The following is a 24,853-nucleotide window of genomic DNA, read 5'->3' on the forward strand; positions in this document are numbered from 1 at the left end:
ATGGGGTCTCTAAGTGACGTACGACCTCTTTTGCATACCGCGAGACTGTTTGGATGTGGACTTTTCCTCGTCAAGGAAGACGATATCGTGATAATGAAGTACGGCGCTATTTACTCGGCCCTGTTTGCGCTCCTGTACGCGGGTCTCTGCGGCGCGAATTTTTACATGCTCCGCTGGGACGACGTGCTCGGGCCGAGGCTGCTGACGCTCACCGTGGTGAGGACAGGCCTCTCGTATGCCTGCGTCTTGAGCGACATCACGATGACATTCTGGTATAACTGGAAGATACGAGCTGCGCTGTCACATCTGCGCGTCTTCGACCGAGCGACGAGATACAAGGAGCCCAGGCACAGGATACGTCATGTCTGCTGGGCATTGGCCTTCGTTATTTTGTCGTTTTGGTCGGTAGTCGGGTATATAACATTCTGGTGAGTACTGAGCGGTTTCATAGCTCTTGCATTCTTTCAATTTAATTTTTACAGCAGACAAGAGGCCCCCTATCATGAGATAGGCCTTTAATACGAGATAGTGGGGCTTCTGTTAAATTATTGGGCATCATCTGCTGGTTTCGCCATGAATTTATTATCCCTGGAGTAATTGTTGCAAAGCAGATTTGTGAAATTGTCTGCTGAAAACCCATTATCTTTTATTAGGAGCCTATCTCATAGCAGGGGACTTTCCTGTACTAATAACTTTTATAAATTAATAAAAATTCCTATGGCTCAAATGTGATAAACACAAATTGGAAGGAATACAGGACTGAGAGCCGCGACAGGGTGTTAGTGTCTAAATGTTTAATATTTTTAATTTATCGCAAAAAATATTATCTGTCACGGCACGTAGTTCTTTGTTCCTTAAAATTTGTAATAACCTTTATATTTAAGAAAACGATATCTATAACGGTACACGTGCGATTGTAGAAAAAAAATTACGGTTCTTGATTAAGCATTTCTTTACAATATGATTATGATATGACAAGAATTACGTGACGCCTGACATAAAAATATGAAAAAAAAGTTCGTATTCTACATAGAATTTCTTTTAAATTTATATTTATATTAATATCGATGACTATTCGTCACGCAACTGATTTCAGTATGTAATATTAAATATAGTTAGACAGGACTTTCTAAACGTATGTAACTGATTTGCGAAATATAAAATTGATAATAAATAAGAAAGTTAAGGTATTAAACATCGAAATCGTGTCGGCGATCGTGACGTTATTTCGCAGATCTAAATCCATCTTAATTTTTTTCCATCGCATTACGATCGCGCTGTCATTCGCAATTTTGTCATTTATAGCGTCGAGCCCAAAGACTCCGTGTTTAATGGGGTAACTTACGCTATCGTTAACGCGACGCTGTCGATGCAGCTGATGACGTTCGCCAGCTTGACGTCCCTCCTGTACGAGAGATACCGTCGTCTTTGTGAATTATTGCTGCTGCCCGAAGGTAGATTAATTGCGAAAAATGGTATGTCTCTTGCGCTTATTGACGCGTTAATAATTTGCTGATAATTTTTTTATAATCTGCAGCTCCGCACTCCTTAGAATGCCTAGCCGCTAATCGTCGTTTACACACAAAAATCGTGGAGTTGTAAAAGACAAGGATCCGAAGAAACAAATTTGCTCGTGCAAACTTTTCTGAATCTATCAGTTTTTCCGAGAAAAAAATTAAAAAATGAATAACATAAAATTGTTATCTTCTAACACCGAACCCCCCAATTATCCTATCTCGCTAGTTTTCTCTTCAATTTTCCCATTTTATGAAAACACTCGCCGTCTATCTATTATTATCAACTGTCTGCGTGCCGACACGCCTGCTTTCCCACGCGGTTTGACTGATGAAGACTGGATAGCACCGAGGCTCGAAGCTCTGGAAAATAAATAGCGACATTGACTTACCGTTCACTTTAAATGCGAATAAACAGATCTTTCGATAAAATACGCGGAAGTAAACTTGATTAACGTCCAGCAAAACTGAAGAGATCTTATCCTTAAAAGCTATATACTTGAGATATTAAAAAAAATCTGTCCATATATTTAGTAAATCATCCTTGAACGGAGTTTATGAAGTAAAGCTACGATACCACTGCACTCTTGAAAAGATCGTACAATAGGTATTATAAGACTTAATGCACATAATTAATAGCCCTTTAAAAGCAAGCAATAGTCAAGTCGTTTTCACTCACCTCGTGAATGATCATACAACAATGTTGCATTGTTTAAACAGACGGCAAAATTATGGTGGTGGATCGATCGGGCAAGCAGTTCCGTTTGCAAGAGGTGTGGTGGTTGCACTCATGTCTTACTAACGCGACCGAGATGATAAACTCCGTGTACGCGCTGCAGCTTCTATTGTGGATCTCCTGTATGTCCTTCAATACACTTACACGCATCTATACGATCAATGATAACGGCGCGGTCTCGCAACCCCTGCTGATGGTGAGGGAAATTTTATTGGTGTCTGCTTGCGTGACAAATCTGCTGATCATTACCATTACCTGTCACATGACTGCGACTCAAGTACGTTGATCTATTCTCGAGAATCTCTCATCTAGTCTCTGATTGACGAGTTTATCTCTTTTTCCCTTGTTTTTTTTTCCAAAGGCTAATCGCGTTGGCAAGATCGCTTTCACACCGTCGTCGGCCATTCTGTCGAAGAGAAGTTTTACACAGGTAAAAAATTCTGTTAATTTTGTTTATTCAAATTCTAATCTTTCACGAAATATCCATTTTGCTTAATATCCTTAATTTGAATCAATCCGATCAATTGAACTGAATTGATTACATAATAATTAATCCAATTGATTAAATTTCACAATTAAACAAAAAAGGTGGTATGAATAACGTCCCACCATACGCGTTCAAGTACTTGAGAAAATGGAACATTTTTTCATATAACGCTATGCCTCAGAGTTAAACTGCTAACCTTTTCTACTAAATATGAATTAAAAGAGATAATTGTTAAATAATTGTGCAGGATTGTAGTATGGAAGCTGTGACTTACTTCCAACTACAGCAAGTGCACTTCTTTGCCTTTCACGGAATCATACGTATTGATCTTCCATTGCTTCTTTCGGTGAGTTCCGAAGAAAATAGTATGTAAATCAATATTGGTAACAAAATAAAATATGGATATACTTTTACATGATATCTACCAAAAAAAAGACCAGAAATCGTCCAGAAACATTGTAGTTTGTGCTTGGAACGTTCATTTAAATCTGTCGCTGCATCGATACGAAAATTCCTCGTGTTTTCACAATTTTCATTCGTTACTTTCACAGATAGCCTCCGGTATAACTACGTATCTGGTGATCCTTCATACCGCGAACGTTTAGCGACAGTCCCAGAGAGATCCTCAATGCGCTGCAACCGCGCATTTGATCGATCGGTTTATCGTTCTATCAAATGTATCCTCATCTTTCCTCGCGCCTTTACGGATTAGCTCGAGGGGAAGAGCCACGGAGATCTGCAAAAGGTAAAGGGATACAAATGATATTTAGATTAATTTTTACCATCGCACACTACGCAGACAAAGCGTGGTGAGAAATAAGGTATTTGTTTGTAACAGAGTATCCATGAAATTCGTCATTTTGTGTTAATTAAGAGAACACGTCGTCGCTACAAGCGGTGCGTTTTTACAGATCGAACACGGCAGTACAACCGACGAGTAAAGATGATGGATGTTGAAGAAGTGCCGGCCTATTATATCTTCCAGTGTACAATTATTGTCAAGTACATTAAAGACTATAAAATTATTGTTTAAAATATTTTTTCCGTATCTTTTACCACGTTGGCTCACTCAGAAAAACAATCGGTTTTAATTTTAAGGAACGTTTCAGCCTCTAAAAATAAAATTGAACAAAGTTATCGTTGTGTATCTCCGCTGGCGTTAGGGCGCGAAAGTGGAGTGGACAAGAGATAATAGTCGACCTATTGAAAATCGAGCTGAAAGTTGCAAAATTAAATCCAAGCAGTGTTTTTAGCGACGTGGTTGAGAGAGAAATTGCTTCAAAATACATTATACTGATTTGCAATTTATAAAAAGTGCAAACCTTGAATTTTCACATCTTGTTTTTAAAATAATTTTTAAGATTATTAGCACAGGTATATGAGCAAATTTTCAAGTCGGACTCTTTTTCTTTAAGTTGCCAATATATTTTAAATTACAAAACGTTCCTTTCAACTTCTCGCGCTCTACTTCTGCGCAGTAATAAGACGATATATTATCACTTTATTTGCATGAACATTCAAAATGCAAAACTGAGCAATTTGTAAATGAAAGACATAATTTCTTCTCGTGCCAAATATAGCACGTGCGTAAGCACGATGCAGCATATTATCACATTTAATTTTCTTCATAACGCTTGCATCTTATGGACGACGAAGACTGGAACCAAATGTTAATCTATACTTATAGGCAATAAAGTAACGAATTGTTATCTGTGGAACAGATAATACAGGGAAAAAGTGTTGACGCATTGTTTTATTTCCCTTCCTTTTTCTTCTTCAGATACTTTCTACACAATATCTAAAATCACCTTTCTACATTCTTCCAGAATTAAAATGTTGCACGAGAAAGCAACATTTCGAGTAAATAAATTTGCGGATAACTCGCTAATTAATTAAAGTTTGCCCTAAATTATGCTGAAATAAAGATTTCAAATATGCGACATCTTTATGTTTGTAATTAACAAGTAAAAATTGCGCTGATTTTTGACAGATATATTCTCTCGATTACTGGATTGTGATTAAACCAACAACGAAAGACATTATTTCAAGCGGTATGCATAAAGAAGATAATCATAATTTTGCGCAAATGTTTTGGAAATAGTCCAAATTGTGGACGCGACAGAATTATCTACACGCATATCTAACGTTAGTCGAGAAAAGATCACGAGCCATTTGCATTTGTATTCGGAATGTTCCTTTGTAGTTTTATTAACGCTTTCTTACCGAATATCGTGACGCACAGTGTCACGTATTTCGGCGATACTGGTCTAAGTCTGTCGCTCATGTAACACATTACATTTCTACTTACACCGTTTACACGTTCGAGATTTTAATGATAATCAACGACATTGTATTAGATTGTTTACGTATTACCGTTTACGTATCAGCTTACAACGGTGTGGGTCAATCGTGCTGCGCGCATCTGTTTGAAATTTATGTCGAGGTAAAGAATCTATTTCGAGATTGATCATCAAAATCGATAGCCTCGCGACATACGATTGCTTTTGATAAAACGAATAAAAAGGCAGATTCTTTGTTGTGTATAAAAAATATAATACATGTGTGGAAAACTTATAGAGAAAGAAAGGTAACGTTTCTTATATTGTGCAGAGTACGTTATTTCACAAAAGAAGTTAATTTCGTAGGAAAACGAGAACTTGCGGATTGGAAAAATTTTATAATTATATATTTAGAAAGAAGATTATTTCAATTTAGGCAAAATTCTACATAGACAATTAAGTATTATGTTTCATTAGCTATAAACAAAAAATATTAAAATATTTACATTTAGAACAATTTGCATCTGCCAACTTATTTATAATAAACAACAGTCATAACATGTATATTGCAAGATGTCAGCTGCTTTAACTTCTTAAGCTTTCATTCCAATTTATTCTTTTTACAATATTCTTTTATAATTTTTTTTATTAGCAAATATGAAAAAAAACCGTGGAGTTGATGAAAGGAGGCGTTTATAAAACCGAACTTCAGCAGTGTCTCTCAAATACTGGCCCGACATAATTGTACGTACACTGTCGGATACGAGCACCGCGGGAATTTCTACACAAGCGCCCAAAGGAAATAAAGACTGCCGCTAAAGACAGTCTCGTCCGTGCGTCCGCTCCGACCACGATTCGAACTGATGCTGCGACCCCGGGCGGGTAGTGCGGGCACACCAAGTGCTACCACCGCGAATGCTTATCCTCGCGTCAAGCTCGAGGCCAATAAAAGACATTCTGTTAACGTGAAGTGTCGAAACTGCGAAAAAGTTTGACCGCATTGTGCGCAATTGTAAAAAAAAATCCCGGCCTGTATGTCGCTACCGCCGTGACGAGCCCGCGATATTGCCGTGAAAACTTGTTCTTCGGGAAAAAAAAGTCGTTGAAGCGGGTTTCTGCCACTCGAGTCGAGGCTCGCGTCGCAAAAATTCCAACTTCTATCGTGAAACGATCTCGATTATTTGAGGCTACCGCTGTTACTTTCTTATACTTTAATATTCATTCGGAATCTGGTCGTATAATAAGAGCGCACGAGGCTCACAATGACGGCGAACAATACCACGTCGAAGATGATCGAGATACTGTGGGAGTTTTACGATTACTTTCACGGAAGCGACAAGGACTACCTGTTGATTGTTCTTTATGCACCGACCGTATTCGTCGGCGTGATAGCAAACATTTTTGTGATCATAATGGTCTGCAAGTTTCATTTAAAGAGGTATGTAATATGCCGCGTGTGTGCGGCGTTCTTCATTAAGTTCAGAGTGTGCTGATTACAAATCACCTAATGCCTGATGTTATGAGTGAAAAGACGAAGAAGAGCGCGAAATTAGCGTCCGCGTCTCTCTCTCTTTTAAAGTTTTATATTTTTTATTGAGTTATATTGCGCTGGGTTGCACTTTTTGGCGGACTTTCTCGTTGCTGCGGTTTTTCGAATCTTTTGAAATACAAATGAAACAAAGAGCGGCATCAATCACCTGCGTTAGGAATGTTTTATCACGTCGGGGACTAAATTTGCATTGAAATCTCCGAAGTAAGCAATACAGTGCCGGTAACCGATTCTATCAGGTAACAAAATTGAAAAGCAGACAACGCGAGATAGTTTCCCCGATGGCTCATTGTGATCTTACTGTGTATGCGACTTCCTGGGTACTTCTCGCGTGGGAGCGTGAATTTCTGGATGAAAAATAATCGGAGAGCTACTACCGGCAGCTGCTACATACGTTCGTCCATTATGAATGCATCGCGGATGGTTTATTTGCATGATACGGTGCTACGCCGCGTATATAATCCGGAAATAAGCGACCGACGGATATATGCAGCCACGTGAAATACCTGAGCAGTTACGAGCTCTGCGCCAAAACATATATATTTTTCATTAGAGCAATAATCCGCATCTCCTTCAAGCTGCAGCTTGACGATTAATGTTTCTACCGAATCCAGCACGAATATAGTTTCGAGGATTCTAACGCCGTTCACTCAAACAAATTGCACCAATTTAACTGTTATCGAAAAATATATGTTTAATAAACTTTTGGAAAAGTTAAAGGGACGAAAAGTGAGTTAAGCTAAAGTTAAAGTTACATGATATTGGTGCAACCGAGCCTAAGTCTATTATCTTTTTTTTATGTAATGAATTAATTCATTTCTTTAAGTTTAGCAACAGATAATTATTTTATTAATATTATTATAATAGGAAATATCTTATTCTTCAAATTTATTAATGTATATTTAACATAAATTTATAAATATTTAAATAAACCGCACGAGAGAGAGAGAGCTCGAGAAAGAAAGAGAGCTCTGTTTATATGTGAAAATAAAGACACAATGTTTTTGCAGCGTTACAAATTATTTTGTGATTAATCTATCCGTGGCTGATTTGTTGGTTGCCACAATATGTATGCCGATGACGATCAGCCACGAAATATCGTCATCATGGAATTACAGTGAATTCTTATGTAAACTGACGTCTTACCTTCAAAGTACGTATTTTTACAATGATTCAATCTAATTGCATTTCAAATATTATTATTTGCACGTATTTTATTTAATTTTTGTTTTTTTCAGTTTATTAGATTTAATTTTGTCTCACTAAACCCGAAGATAGGTCGAAACGTTTAATGATTAATTTATGAATTTAATAAAAAGTTCCATATTGGACATTTTTGCATGAATACCTGCGTTTGGCTCGCATTGGCCTTCTTCTCCCCATCAATTTATTTCATATTATTCGATAATATTGTAAAGATATCGATGACTCGCAACTCGTAATATTTTCTATATTATTTTAAGCTATCTATATATTGTAAACCAAAATAATTACTCGATTAAAATGGAAAATTATATATACGTGACATCAAAATGCACATAGATAATATATTGTATATTTTTCCTACGTCACATATATAAATTTGTCAACCGCATAATTGTGTTTGCAACAGGTGTGAGCGTTACCGCTTCGATATACACTATTATGGCTATGAGCATCGATAGATACCTGGCTATAAGGAATCCCATGATTCTTCGCTGTGTATGTAATCATAGGAATATCATTCTCGTTATCGTAACTATTTGGGTGACGTCCTTGGCTTTCTTTATTACGATCTACGAAGCGGTAAGTCTAAATTGGCATCAATTTATTGTGCTGATTAATGACGAACTGTCGAAACTAATCGAACCGGTAAGAACAAGAATTAAAGGACACGTAGGCCGAAATTGAGTTAACAATATGTCCTTATTCTAGTAAAACTTTTTCATTTATTCAAGTAATATTATTCAAGTAAAACTGAAATGTCAAAAAAATTTTGGAATCAATACTTCAGGGAGTTTCTTTTCAGAGCAAAGTACCATGAAATACTGAAAAATTCCTGTTATGCTTATAAGCTTCTTTGTTTTTCACAAATATGTCTATGAGTTTGTCACATCATACCCTTTCTGTTCCAATCGATTTAATTGATGAGAATGATTACATTAATACTTGCCGCCGCTATTATGAGTTTCGTCCCTTATCCGCAGATGAGATTCCACAACCCGATGGCGGATCTCATCAATAAGACTTTTGACTTGATGATGGCAAATGAGAATTTCTCGCCCAATACCATCTACCCGACACCACCAGACTTCTACATGTGTACGGAGGATTTCGCGCCCCTAGGAATCCGACGAGACATTTTTGGGAGCGTGCATTTCCTATTCTCCACCGCTATTCCATGTAAATTTATAGTTAAATGTACTTTATTGTCCCTCTAGTATCCTCCCCTTACGGAAATGTAAGCGAAATAATTATTTACTTACAAATAATTACTAGAAAATTATATTGTGCGTCAGTAATTTCTAATGATTCAATTGCTGAATTCTAGTAATTATTCAGTGCTTCCTTCGTTTTCAGTGTATACATTTCCGTAAGGGTTGTTGAGAACTTCCATCGTACATTTTCACGTAACATACATATCGCTTGTATACATAAATCTTAATTTAAAATCTAAATTTAAATTTAACTACACATACATGCGCTTGTTTATGCGTCTTCCGTTTCAGTCGTTTCTATACACAATGCCTTCGTAAATAAAAGCAATTAAAGTGGAATTAACTCATTATCCACGTGCTAATAACTAAACAAGAGTAGCCTACATTATTTTTTTGGATGATTCTCATACGTTTATTCTTGCATGAACACGCGAAATCCGTATTTTACAGAATTATCTGTCTTTGTTTACACCTTCCTTTCCTTCACTCGTTTTCACATTATGTGTTTAGGTCTCGTTGTATTTCTGGCCTACTCGATGATTGGCTTCACTCTTTGGTCCAGGAGGCCACCCTTTGACTGCGATAACAGGGAAAGTGCCAGTTCGCGACAGGTCAATTCAATATAAATTTTTTTTTAATTTAGTAATTAAATTTGCAATTATTTTCTAGAATTTTCCTAAAACGCTCGAGTCAATACATTTTTTCCTTACATTTCCAATTAATTGATGTATTGATAAATAAAAAGTGAAAATAAAAACGACAGTATCGTACGTATATTCCGATAATTTGGAACTTATTTAGTGCTCAGTGTACTAAACCCTTGCGGGATCCATTAGGTCTGCGATAAATTCCGTTCTAAATAATTTAATAAGCGCGCTGATGTGTTCATAGGGCTTCAGATTGCGACATGACAGAAAACGAGTTGCCTTGATATTACTATTCCTTGCCATACTCTTCGCTCTGTGCTGGCTGCCGTATAACATTGTCAAGTGTTTGATCGATCTCAACGTTATCGGTAAGCAGTTACTATTTTCTCAAGATAACATTTTGTAGCCTAAATATTTCAATCACGAGTACTCGACACACTTCCACTTCCTAACTACAGTGAATTTTGTAATGAGTGTTCAACAATAAGACTATACAGCCTTTTCCATATTGCGATAAGACGTAATAAATGTTAAATGTTAAATAATTCGTACTAATTTATTTTAACCAATTTCCTATGCTCGCAGATATAACGATATCGAACGGCAACACGTTGAAATACTTCCTGTTTCTGGGACATGCAAACAGCACTCTAAACCCCGTGGTCTACTGCTGGATGACGCGAGGTTTTCGCCAAAATCTCGCCAAAGTTTTACATTGCGTCTCTAGTGATATATCGCACCATAATCCCTCCAGAAGAGTAAGTCAATTATATATACGTATCTTTTAATAAATATATCACAATTTACTATAAATTCTCTAGAGATAAACGCTTAATTACACAAAATTATAATTTGCATTGAAGAGGCGTGTTTAATAATAATTAATAATAATAATTAACATAATATTGTAATTTTATATAGCGACACGCTTCTCTACTAAATTACTCACTAATAATATTCCTTAGTAATAAATCCATAAATAATATTTGTCATATTTTGGACTTGGAAAATTTTTATATTTTCTGTTAACGTTAACATTATTTCCTCGTCTTACTCTATTGTTACTATAAATATTTCAGAATTTATTTCATGTACCTTTCTAAATAATTTACTCACCCTATTTCTTCTACAGACGCACTGTCAAAAAACTTTTTTTTAAAATACTGTCTGACACGTATTCCAGATTAGATATAAGATTCGATTACACTTGCTCGTGTCGTGACAAAAATTGTATGAGAATCGCTCCTTTCATAATGTTGCAGAACGCAATGACGATCGCCGACGATAACGTGCAGCACATTCCGATATACTTGCGAAGAGTACCTAGAACGCGCAAACACGCTATTCTACGACGAAAATGGCTTGTATCATTTAGAAACAACATCAACAGACCGCATCAACATCGAGACATCGAGCTGAAAAAGACGTATCATCTGAGCGAGCAGATCGAGCCACTGAAAAATGACGTTAAAAAGGATCAGCAGCAGAGTAAAGACATAAATGAACTGAAGACCAACCAGCCAGAATCGATCACCTTATGCACTATGGACGGACGATATCTGTAACTGCTAGTCTGCTACTTCCGGGGATGAGTTTGTCAGCTATCAATTGCTTCCCAGAGTGAAGACACAAATGAATTGAAGACCAGCCGGTCGGAGTCGACCACCTTATGTGCTACGGGCGACGTCTGTAACTGCTCCTACTGGTTTTACTTCCGGGGATGAATATTTGTCAGCTATCAATTGTTTTCCACCTAATAAAGAAAAGGATTTCTCTCCCTTTTTTTTATTAAAACTTTATTCTCACAATATGTATAGCACGCAACGAGTCCGAGCGCTGTCGATCTCCGCCGCACAAAGACATTACGACACAATGTATGATACAATGAGATTTATACACTTGTAATCGATGACGGATACCTGCTAGTGTGCGTGCGAGTATGTGTGTATGCGTGTGTGTCGCGTACGTGTCCATATAGTCCATATAAATAAAATATCATAGAAAAATATGTATGCTCCGCTGTATGGCCCCACATGAGTCGCATCGCTTACGTCCTAAGCTCCTACGTTCTTCTTCGTATTCCCACGGGACGATCTCTGCAGTCCCCGTGCAATTTTCATCCTTTACTTCGTTTCCGCTGTTTGTCGAAGTTGACGTGTACTTCCCTTGCCATCAAAAGACATTCTCGGTTTCTTATATATAATTTCGCTTATTGCATTTTCATTGTAGAAAAAAAGGAGACATCACGCTCATCTCCCACTTGCCTCTTCGATATCTCTATATGGTATAAAATGTAATCGTAATATGAGGTAGTCATAGTAATCTCAACAATCATACCCGCTTACAAAGTCCGATGTTTGTAAAGTCGATTGTGACTGACATCCCGGTTCTTCCCGTGGGAACTCGAAAGCCAAAATATTGATAGCGTTTACTTGGTGTAAAATTTGTTTATTTACTCAGGAACCTTGTATCATTCGCGTGAGGCAACTCGCTTCCTGCACAAGAATGAATAAGCGAACTTTGGGGTAATCTACAACGACCGTCTATTTCTTATCCTGGAATCTTTAACAAAAATTTTCTTTCAGTTTTTCTTTTGTAAGTTATCGTTTGCATTGCAGCAAGCTATAACACGAATATATATAAAAAAAAATTGTCTATCAAGTATAAATTATGTAATCGCTACAAGATGTTTGCATTGCAGTAAACTACAAGACGGATGTATTAAAAAACTGCCAATCACATGCGAGTTATACATGTAATTACAAAATGGATTTAAAAGAAATGCACATTAGTGTGATACTCTGTAAAAGTATTGCATGTTTAGTGTCCGCATCGACCTAAGTTGAGAAAATTCCGCCTGCGAACTTCGAGGTGCTCGGCCGCATCGTCCCGAGAAAGATTCTCGCTGAAAAGAACTCGCGTGCACGATTGGTTTGCGCGTCTCATCGAGAAGCGATCGTCACTATCTGATCATTCATCTTCTACCAACCGCACACTCACCACCCTATAGTCCCGTTACAGAGATCCTTGTAAACCGACTCCGCGATCACGCCGTGACTCTGGCTGTGACTGTTCAGGAATCTCGACTTGTCGCACATCGTCGACGATCTCCTCTGAACGACGTGGCCGGCGTCGAAGCTGTGCTTCGCGTGTATACCTTGGTCGCGCACCGCGCTCTTGACGCGACTGTTGGTCGTCGCTGCGTCCGCAACGGCGAACGATCTGTCGACAGGGTTGTCCCTGCCGCGGCAAAATGTGCGATTTCGCGCCCGTGAATGCTGCTGCACCAGCAACGGCGCCGTCTGATTCAGGTAGTTTTGAATGGCCTGTGGATGGTAGCTGACGTACGATTCCGGACTGTCGACTCCACCCCCCGCGGTCCTGACGTCTCGAGTTCTGACAATGGTCCTCGTGACGTTGCTGGTCTGTCTGATACTGTTCGGACTGTCACTGATCCTGATCAGTTTCGCCGGCATCGTTTTAGGCCGACGATCATCGCCACGGCAATTAGCCGACGTGGAAGCGAAGGACCTCGGTGCCTGTGCCATGATTTGTTGTCTACAGGCTCTTCGTGGCTTGGCGCGTTGTGCCGTTGCTGCTAATTGCTGGTTCGATCTGCCTCCGAACTGAAATTTAAACAATTCCGTGGGCACGATGGAATTTCGATCGTGAACCAATTGCGTCAATTGCGATCTTGATGCATGCCGATCAGCGGGTTGGACAAGAGTGCAGAAAAATAATTCTTTACATACACGATGAAGACTGCGGAGGATTTTTATCGATGTGCTTAACCCCGCGATAATGGCGCGCCATTGAGAAGTGCAGCAGCATTTTTATTTTGTGTAATAAAATGATTCGCAGTTGCAGTTGACTTTATAAAATCTCTTTTATTACTTTATTCTTAATTGATTAACTTTTTAATTATTTTTCTTATCGAGATAATAAATGACCTGGCCGAATTACGCGGCACTTGCCATTACGGCGGGGCTAACAATTGTTCCCAAGCGCGCGTATGTGCGTGTGTGTCGAATGCGTGCACAAATTAAAGTTGAACGCAATCTACTAGGTGACGCATAGAATGGGTGGTAACAGTACCTACTAAACGAAAATCCCACACGACATGCAGCCTGTAATAACAAAATTTACCGTTTATCCTCCTGCGTAAGGTGACTTTTGAGAAGGGAGGCGCCGGAGCAACCGTGGGAAGTGTCAAGTAAATGAAAATATATTATGTTACGCTCACCATAGACATCTGATCCGATTGAATGGAACACTGGGACTTCGACAGCTGCGAATTATGCTGCTGGTTAAAGTAGAAGCAACTTTTGGCCGCTGCCGGGGGTACGTTTCCGTTCGACAAGTTGCAAGCGTATTGTGTCGCCACGTTCCTAACTGTTAATTGCAAACGCAAGTGGTTGAACTTTGTTGGAAACTGAATTTTACACTGAGAATAACGATTCCCGATAAACTGGACTTTCGATTTCACAAGCGTACTAATTAATTAATTTCTATGTTTACCAGCAAAACTTCAAATCGATTGAGAAGATATTATTGCAAAATTATTCTTACCATTGTGCCGGATATTTGTAAAGGTCTCCTGTGCCGGCACCTCTACGGGATTGTTCACCGTCTGCGTTCTTGTAACACCGCGCGCAGTATTGTCATCTTGAGATGGCCTGATTGTCTTCTTATTTGGCAATGACGAGCACGCTAAAAATAAAATAATTTGAGAATTAAGTAAAAATTGATAGACTCAAGTCGCGGAAGATAAAGGAATCTTGTATAATACATTCCTCTCACCGACAATTGTGTCGCCTTGGCCAATCACTAGATTACTCTTACTAGTTTCCTTTCTAATGCTTTCAGACAATCGCCGTAGTCTGGATTTTGACCTGTAAAAATGTGTTGGCAGGGGAAAAACTGTTAGTACAAAATACTTGATTCGACTTCTGTTAGTACCAAATTTTGTTAAAATTATTTTTTACAATGAAAAAGACTCGTATTATATTTTGATAATGCAATACAATCTCCATTGCAGTAATAATTGCTGGCTGCGTGAATTAGTATGCCTACATATTTTTATGTTTCCGATGCTTTTCATCCATCATCGCGTACAGTTTATTTCTATATTCATCGACCGAGAGCTGCACATCATCACTCAATAGCGGTACAACGCTGGAACCCCTCTCCGGTTCGTTTCCCCGTTTGTGAAAACTATTGAGAAGGAAATTTAATATATAATTTTATCTTCATTAATCTTTTAAGTGTAATTTAGATGTCAATTTCACTGTAAATTTTTTAACTTTTCAAATAAAAATATAAAGTATGACATGGATAAACACAAAATGCGAAATTTTCACGAAATAAGTTTGAATTCTACCGGTGAACTTACAGAATTAAAGGAAATCCACGACTAATTCCTCAACAAATTTAATTTTACAAAATCAATTTGTTTCTAAATCTATCCTACTCCCTATAAAATTATTATAAAAACACTCACTCGACGACGTACGGATGCTCTAGCGCTTCGACTGCGGTAAACCGTTGTGTGGGGTTAAAGACTATCAAATTGCTGATAAGATCCAAGGCTTTCTCCGACACTTCCGGCAATAATTCTTTCAAAGCCCGTCTGGGTCTGTTGGGCATCTTTTCCAACAAATTTGTCCCATAACCGGCGCTGATTGATATCAGATCTGAAAAATCATCGAATAGATACAGTCACATTAGTTTTCTCCCTTTTCTCTTCAGAACGGTTATAAAAAAAAAAGATTACCTTCGTCCGTCGGTGGCGGCAAAGTTGCCATTATTCTCTCGACTTGGTTTATTGTCGACGAGCCAGGAAAGAGTGGCTTCCCAAGCAGCATTTCGCCGAGAATGCAGCCTAAGGACCACATGTCTATCCCCTTTGTGTACCTGAAAATATTCATATTGTCGTAGACGATCGAATCAAGAGACATTGAAGTCCACGCGTTTGTAATACAAAAATAAGCGACAATACATTTTATAATATTAAAACTCTGAATGAATTGTTATAGATAAATTGTATTTTTTCATTTATTTGTTTAATACGTTTCGACCCTACTCTCTGATCAAATAATACTAAGTGAGCCATCGTCGTCACATAAGACAGAGTCGAATCATAAAAATACGGCTCGAAACGCTGTATTAAACAAATAAATGAATACGAGTTTCCCGTCTTAATATTTCAATTCTATTACGATTCCAGTTGAAATACGACGTTTCATAACGGTGTCCCAGCTTAATTAAATAAACGTGTACCTTTTTGAAGCAATGAGAATTTCGGGGGCGCGATACCATCGAGTGGCGACGTAGTCCGTCAGAGTTGGATCACTACCCGCCTCACCGTCACCCTCACCGATTTGCGTAACCGAGCGTGCCAAACCGAAGTCCGCGATTTTGCAATGGCATTGCGCGTTCAGAAGTATGTTGGACGGCTGCAATAAAAGAATAGCGCAAACTCGACATAATAGGACGGCGTGTTTCTCCGCCACGAATAAATGGAATACACTGAACAGTTGATATGAAATAGACACCCCAGGCAGAAAAGAAAAGAAAATTCCTTTTAAATTCCCGAATTATAGAATAACTTCTCTTTTGTTTTCATCCTTTGGAATTCATTTTGAACAGATTACGTTAATTTATAAAGAATTTTAAGAAGCGAATCTTTTCCGAGTTTAACAATTGCCTGTGCTACTTGGAACAAGAACTAAAGGAACTTGAATAAATTGTCTTTTTCACCTCAAATGTATATACAAAAAAGTATCCTGCGCATTTACGTGAGTCAGGAAAAACTGAGAACTAAGATTATGGTCTAAAGTTTTCTAGAAATGTTTGTTTCTTTTTTAAGCAATCGAAGAATTACAAGACTTTTTAAGCGCTTTCAGATTACAGGGCTCAGCATCACCTTCAAGTCTCGGTGGATAACGTTTCCCGAGTGTATGTACTTGATCGCCTTAAAAAGTTGGTACATAATGAAGACCTTGTGGATGTCCTTGAGGATGTTGCCCCGCTTGATGACGTTGTGAAGATCGGTTTCTGGGGAAACGGGCCGAAACGTGTTTCAGGCCAAAAGTCTGAGAATCGGCGCACATGGCGTGACCTTCGTGTGCGTATTGTGTGCGAATTCTTCTTCGGACCGGGTAAAACTCACCCATGTACTCGAAAACGAGGTAAATGTCCCGGTCGTTGTCCGCCTTGTGCAGCCCGATCAGCTTTATAATGTTCTCGTGATTGGCGAACGACAGTAAGAACATAATCTCGCGGAACGTACGCTGCGCGTCCGTCTGATTTCTGAAGGCGTCGAAGATCTTCTTCACCGCGACGGTGTCCTTCCTCTTCTTCTCGATCGCCTTCCATACTATACCATAAGCCTACAAGGCGACACGAATTAAATAATACTACTATTATTACAGAGAATCTAGAAAGAAAACGGGGAAATTTTTAAGAACTCCGTGTATTTCTATCAAAACCATGACTTTATAATTTTTTAACAACATTCAAGCAAATGTGCATTAATGTCAACATAAATTGTACAGGCAACTGTTTTACACAAGTCACAATTTTCAGTCTCGCATATCTTGCACGTTTCCAATTTTAATTATATCGATTGCGTCATAAGGGTAAGAAATAGCGCCATGCATAAATATTGCATAAATATCCAATTTGCATTATCACAGTATGAACGGGTGCGCCTCACAACCTGTCATCAGATACACATTATGTAAATAGAAGTTCAACAAAAATTGCCTTGCGGTACCATAATCCGTTTGCCGTCGTTGCGACGGCGACGTTATTGATTGTCTCCAACTTTACTCTTCTTGGCGAAACGGATTATTGATATTCTCAAAACTTAGAAAACATTTACATAGCAGAAGTTACGATCTATTTCTGTGCTATAATATAGGTGTGCTATACACATGCTAGTATTTTTTTATTAGTGATAGTGATAACAATATTTTTTAAACATTTAGTTGAAATAGATTAACAACAAAAACAGTCTAAAATAATGGAAAAAAGATTGTTGGTCAAAGAACTGTAAGACAATTATAAAATAATTTTGACAAAATAACAGAAGAAATTCGTCACAGAAAACTCCAAAACACCAAGAGACGTATATCGAATTATTCAGAGTTCGTTTACCGTCTATTTTGTCCAGAGTTAAAAATTTGATGCTTTCTCAACATCATATTTCTCCTGTACTTTACATATTAATGAGTAATACGGTGCAAATAAAAGTATGATAAAATACAGTCTAACTTTTGGCACGTGTAACAACTTGGAGCAACACATTTTACAATGAATCACACATCATGAAAAAAAAGATGAATTCGCGATCGAGCTCGTTTATCCGTAAAATTTTTTTTCACACGCGAATGAACGGGGGAGAATAATGTGATTACCCCTTTGCCGAGACGTCGCACGATATCGTACTGCTTGCTGATGTGCGCGTCAATCTCGGAGACCTTCTCCGCGGCCTTTTTCCCCGACATCGTTGCGGCAGCGTCGACGGAGCACTCGAGTCGCAGAGGACGCGGTCCCAGGACGAGGGTGAGTCCTCGCACGTGGGTGAGTCTCTCGGGCGAACGCGAAGAGAAGTGCGAACCGGTGCATTCACATCTTCGTACATCGGGCGGGCGACCCCCGGTCGAGGAAATTCTTTTTTTCGCGCGACCCTCGGCACGACAATGCGTGCTTTTGTTTACGGAATTGATGGCAGTTGCCGAGGCGACCGTGTCCACGACTGCCAGCGATGTCGCCCGGGTCGCCCCGCATGGATGTATTGCCTACAAATAGACTGATAGAGCGTGAGTGCATTAAAGAACGCGTGAAAATGTGGTGTAGAAAATCTAATTCCAATTAAAAGTTAATTGAGATAAGGGCTTGATATTTCTTACCATTTAATTTGCAATATATGTACAAAAATATAAAAGAGAGAGAGAGTAGGTTACTATACTGAAATTTAAACATGATATACTGAAATTAAAAATATAATATGAATAAAAATATGTACAATACACGGAGAAAATTTTCTCTTAAAATTTATCCTGGAAATTACGTAATCGTGGGACGACATGGCATTTCGAAGAATTTTATGACTTTTTTAAATTTTACCATACATTTTACTAATAAAATGTGTACCAAGTATAATTATTAGTAAAATATACGGTAAAATTTCAAAAAACTCTTATAAAGTTCTTCACAATGCAATGTTGTCCCACGATTACATGATTTTCACGATAAATTTTAAGAGAAAATTCTCTCCGTGTACAATATTCCTTCATGACATAAAATTACATATGAACATGTAATATGCATACAATAATACATAACTCTTACAATGTAAAACATTAACAAAACAATGTTACACATGTAGCAGTGCCTACTGTGTAACACTTTTTATTAATGTGTAAACGAAAATCAAATTGTAAAGGCAAATCTATCGACCAATTGCAAACAAAAATCTAGCGATTAAAAGGCTATGTGAATCCAATTGAACTGAAGTTTTATTCGATGAAAACAAATTTATCTATAAAGGCCCTCCACCACTCCTACCGATTTCGATCGGCTCTTTTTCGATCCTCTTTTCTTTACAATTTAATTTATTACATTTTTATTATTTATTTCATTTTTCTTACAATCTATTTTACAATGTATACAATATTATAAAAAATATTAATTATACAATACAATATTACACATACAGGGTGAATCAGAGCAGATGTTACAACTTTTTACCATAGGAGATGAATTACCGACCGCAACTGTAGCCAAACCTGGAAAAAATGGAAAAAATCACGTTATACATGTCTGAATAATGTAATATCTAATTGTATCTCGAGAAATATAAGTAGATATTACATGATTGAGACGCATATAACGAGATTTTTTCCATTTTTTCTAGGTTTGGCTACAGTAGCGGTCGGTAATTCATCTCCTATGGTAAAGAGTTGTAACAACTGCTCTGATTCTATAGCGCATAGAAGATCTTCTATGTCTATGTCTGATTCACTCTGTATGTATAACATTTCCTTTGAAATTAGATATCAAACATTCGGTATGCGTATAATAACACAAAATTCTTGCAATGTAAACAATTTTTAAAGAATAAGATTCTTAAATAATCATTGTCTTACCACAGAAAATCAAACTTTTATTGAACAGTTTGCATTACTCACGTAAAATGATAATTTTTAATACGAAATTTTAAATGAAAGACTGCCCGAATTTATTAACGCACTTCTAATAAATACAAACTACTAATATTTTAAAGTAAATAATTACTAAATAATACGCATATACATACATATGTATGTATAATAATACCCGTCTTATTATACGCATCCGATTACATAATTGATTACATTTAAACATTTTCACAAAATGCAATTATTATTATACAGTTTGTAATAAATACACAACAATTATATAATAAAATATGATGTATTACTAAGGTTTATTTTATTTTATAGTTTCTATATTTTATTCCTAGTTTAATAATTGGTTTAGTATAATTTAATTGAGTAATTAAAAATACAATAATAATAAATATAAATACATTTATTATTATGACATTAAAATTATTCTCAATTTGTCGAACTATGTTGTCTAATCTTTTAAACTATCGAATTATGCCCCCCTGTATTCCTGCCTACCCGAACCCCTATCTTCCGCTATTCCTACCTACCCGTATTTCCAACTATAGTCCTACTTATCCATTTTCTACCTATCCGTATTTCAATATCATGAACCTACAAAGTTTTAATTAATTACGACGGAATTTTGGGGCCTAATTTGGAGTGTAAACACGCGTGATTTTTCAGGGATTCGATTAGGAGTTTAACACGCGCGTGGGATTTTAATTGAGATTTCAATCTCGCGTATATGCGAGAATATACATATAAAGAAGAATAACCCACCCAAAGTTTAACAAATGAAAGGAATGCACTTATTTTGTACATCGCCTTACATACTCCATCACAGTGGTCAATATTGACCACTCGCCGTAGGTCATCTTCGTTGGGCCAGATTGGACCTACCTTTCGTTGCTCCTGGCCATACAGTCTGGTCATTTTGACCAGAGATCAGGAAGGAAGAAAACTCCTTCCATTGTCGGTTTGTTATCGTCACCGACAGATATTACGATTCGAATTATATGAGCGTCGATCGTATCGAAAAATACACGACTACGAGAAGTTAATTACAAAAGAATTTTAATTCGAAAAAACTGCATTAAACTAACTAAATATATATCTACTTTCGTTATTCACTCGAGAGTACTGACCGTTTCTTCTCAATCTTCGAAATTGATAATTCAAAATTTAAGTATAGATACAGAAAAAATTTTACTTCGCGTTACATTAATTTTAATTATATTCCGCGATAAATTAACATTTCTAATATGAATAAAATTTAAAAAAGTACTAATATCTTGAAAATGTTTTTAAAAACCGATCGTGAAACTCGATCGCGAAAACCGATCGCGAATGTGTGAAGATGCGTATGATTATGCATGTTGTTCATGCAAGACGCATCTCGAAAGTATTGCGAAAGACATATCGAATAAATGACGTGAGATCCCAGAATTAAAGAACCTTCCCGCACGATAAGTACTGGTATTGTAATTAGATATTATAGATAATCGATAAACGCCAATAATGCAAAACAATAATTTGCAATGTTTCAGCAATCTCGACAAAATATTTAGAATGTAATGGTGCTCATTGTCGCCGGTAATGAATGACAATAAGTTGCAAACTTATAGTCGACCAACCCAGCAAGAAATTAATTTATTAACAAAAACAACGTTTCGACCAAATTACAGGTCCTTATCAAGTAGAATACACTTATGTTCTACGAAACATCATGAGTTTATTTCGAAAATATTTAGAATCTCACGTCATACATTATTATTTTACTTCACATATCAATATATTGTTCGAAAATGGATAGATTATAAGTGATTAGCTCGACGAATACATCAATAAATGATTCGTCTTATTTTGCGTAATTTCTGTAATGTAGTACAATGATTCTCAACATAAAAAATGAGCTCAACATACTTTGATTTAAAAGCTCTATGAAATTAAACTAGTGAAAACAATTCAAGAATTCATTGAATATCAAGGACAAAATATAAAATTATTTGTAATCTATCCACTTCGTGGTAACGAATCTACAGAAAGTAATCTACGTTCTACGTTCTATGTTCTACTATCTACCATCTACAAGTTGTAGATTCGTTACCTTTATAAATAAAAACCTCACTCACCGATCCGATGCGCAACAGCGGAGTTATATCTGCAACGTAGCTAGTTGATTCTGTAACATAAAAATAAAAAATTTATATTAGAACAGTGTTCAACAAAATCAGCACTGCAAAATTTTTACACGCGTCGAACGTTTTATTCAATTAGATGTGTAAAAAGTTACATCGCGCAAGATTTTCTACAAAAGACCTTCATAGGAATAAATTTTTATCAAATTTTAAATTTCTTCCTGTTTTTAATTATTATTTTTAATTATTAAAAATTATATGGAATTACGATGTACAACAGCTCAATATAATAAACTGGAAAAGAGATTAATTTTGTACGAAATAAAGTAAAATAATTACCCCAAAGTTGCTCCGCCGGTGCCTGATGCCTTTCCCGGGCCTGCTCCTCCACTCAGGTTGTCTTCTCCTCCCATGAGACTCCATCAACACTCGCGAACGCGTAAGAAAAGTACATTTTTTTTCGCGCGATACTATACACTCCCGTTTACAAAGCCCATTTGAAAATATTCAGTCCCGTCAAGTGTGGCCACCGACAGGACTACTTATTTTTCAAATGGGCTTTGACACATGTCTTTAGTGTAATTACTTTAACCGGCACTCCCGAACGCGACACGACACGACGAACCGGCTGCGGTTCGTTTAGATGGACAACGATACGATAACGGAAACTGATAGTCCGTAGCGATGATCCTCAAAATTGGTGCTGAAATTAGAAAAATAAATAAATCAATTAGTATGAAACAGATAATTGATATAACATGCATATTTCCGAGGGCTCGCAATGAGACTCGCTCTCGCCCGCCATAATTCAGAGATCACGAGATTATTACGAGTGCCCACGATTTAGAAAGGAGAGTCCCCTATTATGAGATAGGCTTTTAATGCGAGATAGCAGGTGTTCAACGTTGAAATTCAATCACAAATCTTGTTTCGCGACGATTACACGATCTAACAGTCAATTTTCCGCTAAACAGATTTCACGTTCAAGACCCTGATGAGAATAAAAATTGGAGCGTAAATTGAACGTAAGGGAAGAGTGACACAAGCGTAAACGAAATGTGTAGGAAGCGTAATTTGGAACAGCGAAGCGTAAAAGAAACCTCAAACGCCTCTTCGCTGTTCCAAATTGCGTTTCCTACACATTTCGTTTACGCTTCCGTTACTCTCCTCTTACGTTCGATTTACGCTCCGAATTCTATTTTCACCAGGGGAGCAATAAACTCACGGTGAAACCAACCGATGGTGCTTGTTAATTTAACCGAAATCCTGCTTTCTCGTATTAGAAACTTGTCTCATAATAGGGGACATGCGTACAAATCGTCCGGCGAGTTCGCACGCCAATAATTCGTTGCGAAACGACGTCGAATCGACATCGACACCGTCGAATTGACGTCGATTCGACGTCATTTCGACGTCGATCGACGAATCATTTCTCACTGGGGAGTCGAGCACACGGAACGACGGAGTGAAACAATCCCGCGAGGTGAACGTCAACGCGAGACCAATGCACAAACAGCCGTACTCACCACAGAGTTGCTCCGCCGTTGCCCGATGCCTCCTAAGCCGCCGCCTCCTCTCAGACTTCTCCACTTGGCACTGGCACAACGCGACACTCGCGAAAGAATAACGCCGAAGTAACGCACGACACGGCACTCCCGGCGAAAATACGAGCGGAATCTGGCGAGACGGCTTCGCGCCAAACGACGACGCGGAACGTTCCGGTGGGGAAGGACTCGCGGAGACGCTCGGGGGTCGAGTTTACGTCGCGCGACTGTTCAACTGCACGATAGTAAGCTCACCGCGATTGTGCGTGCAAATCCGTGAAACGCGAACGACCATCGGCACGGGACCGATTCACTGCGTGTCCCACGGCGCCCCTCGAGTGGATCAACATGGAGCCGTTTCCCGGCAGCCACTGCGCGACGCTACCGCGGCGACACTACGCGAGTCGCGTCAACGACGCCGTTGTAGCTCGAGAACAGCGAAACAGGTACGTTACTCACTTCCGAGGAACGAAAACTACGTCCCGCGGCACTCGCGGAATCGATCAGCCCGATCGCGTGGCCGTGGCGTCGATTAACTACGCGGAAAACGATCGCGCACGTCGCCCCGTGGCGCACGTCCCGGCGGCTCGAACGGTAATGCGAAGCGCGAACGACCCCTGACCGAGCGGCGGTCAACGGCGGCGCGGCGGCTCGACGTAAAAACAACTGCCGAGCGACGCGCGGGTGTACAAAACATAAAAACAATTTTAACGAATACTGAAAGATACGCCGTATCTGCTCCGTTGATTTTCACGGATAAAACGGCTATTATTCTGCCTCGGTAAGGGTTGGTCCCTGCGATCGCTTTAGAGAGTCTTTATTTCGATCATTTAAACGAGATTGTTTCTTGGCAAGCGATCGATATATTGTAATTTGTTGTCGTCACTTTACCCGGCGACTCGTGTGTCGTTTTGCGCTTTTCATCTGAAAGCGATAAAATGTTTAACTTGAACCGAGAAAAATTTCAAAGCGCGACGTGAGAGAGATTCGCTCGAGCTCGATTATTGAAAAAGATATTATCGCCGTGGACGCATCGAAACTTACTAATAATAATTTCTATGTGTAGTTTCCTTATAGAATTTCTACGCGTAATATTTATCTCGATATAAATCGCCGTAAGAATCAACAATATTGATTACGGATCGCGACATTTACTCAAACGCCATTGATAAATTATTAATTCTCGCGGGAGACGATCGCGTTGCTTAAAAGATGATCGAAATTCTCGCGGAAAATGATCGCGAGAAGCGACGCGAAGACACGCGCGGAACATCCGCCTCGCTCGACTCTGCCGCGACGACTAATTCGGTACAATAGATTGTTTTCGACCGAGGTGTTTACGACGCTACGTCATTTCTTGGAATTCGGGCTCGGGCTTCGGCGCT

At 38.3% G+C, this 24,853-nt stretch overlaps 3 protein-coding genes across 6 annotated transcripts; 2 read left to right on the plus strand and 1 right to left on the minus strand.

The window, feature by feature from the left end:
• On the plus strand, nt 1-4,430 carry LOC105564220. Of its 3 annotated transcripts, none has more exons than XM_012016446.1 (7): nt 1-428; nt 1,306-1,454; nt 2,235-2,527; nt 2,612-2,680; nt 2,985-3,083; nt 3,289-3,482; nt 3,649-4,430. In XM_012016446.1, the coding sequence occupies exons 1-6, from the start codon at nt 1-3 to the stop codon at nt 3,340-3,342; spliced, it is 1,092 nt and encodes a 363-aa protein (XP_011871836.1). In that variant the 3' UTR covers nt 3,343-3,482; nt 3,649-4,430. The 3 variants fall into 3 exon arrangements, with proteins under 3 accessions (XP_011871836.1, XP_011871838.1, XP_011871839.1); XM_012016448.1 differs by having other exon boundaries at nt 2,235-2,446; XM_012016449.1 differs by lacking the exon at nt 2,612-2,680 and having other exon boundaries at nt 2,235-2,446.
• A 1,415-nt stretch (nt 4,431-5,845) lies between these two features.
• LOC105564222 (allatostatin-A receptor-like) lies at nt 5,846-11,212 on the plus strand. Its single transcript, XM_012016452.1, has 8 exons — nt 5,846-6,454; nt 7,576-7,718; nt 8,178-8,350; nt 8,752-8,947; nt 9,493-9,593; nt 9,874-9,997; nt 10,215-10,387; nt 10,892-11,212. The coding sequence occupies exons 1-8, from the start codon at nt 6,279-6,281 to the stop codon at nt 11,192-11,194; spliced, it is 1,389 nt and encodes a 462-aa protein (XP_011871842.1). The 5' UTR covers nt 5,846-6,278; the 3' UTR covers nt 11,195-11,212.
• Nucleotides 11,213-12,609: 1,397 nt separating this feature from the next.
• On the minus strand, nt 12,610-18,641 carry LOC105564221 (extracellular signal-regulated kinase 2). 2 transcript variants are annotated; one of them, XM_012016451.1, is made up of 12 exons: nt 18,050-18,641; nt 16,801-17,020; nt 16,555-16,685; nt 15,909-16,084; nt 15,403-15,542; nt 15,130-15,322; nt 14,703-14,843; nt 14,430-14,521; nt 14,199-14,339; nt 13,873-14,021; nt 13,725-13,756; nt 13,152-13,255 (listed from the first exon to the last, which is right to left on the minus strand). In XM_012016451.1, exons 1-12 carry the CDS (start codon nt 18,137-18,139, stop codon nt 13,228-13,230), a joined length of 1,533 nt encoding a protein of 510 aa, XP_011871841.1. In that variant the 5' UTR covers nt 18,140-18,641; the 3' UTR covers nt 13,152-13,227. The 2 variants fall into 2 exon arrangements, with proteins under 2 accessions (XP_011871840.1, XP_011871841.1); XM_012016450.1 differs by lacking the exon at nt 13,725-13,756 and having other exon boundaries at nt 12,610-13,255; nt 18,050-18,638.
• Between the last annotated feature and the right edge of the window lie 6,212 nt (nt 18,642-24,853).

Source organism: Vollenhovia emeryi, unplaced genomic scaffold (assembly GCF_000949405.1).
Source record: "Vollenhovia emeryi isolate VEMERY1.0 unplaced genomic scaffold, V.emery_V1.0 DF939167.1, whole genome shotgun sequence".
Taxonomy (NCBI): Eukaryota; Metazoa; Arthropoda; class Insecta; order Hymenoptera; family Formicidae; genus Vollenhovia; species Vollenhovia emeryi.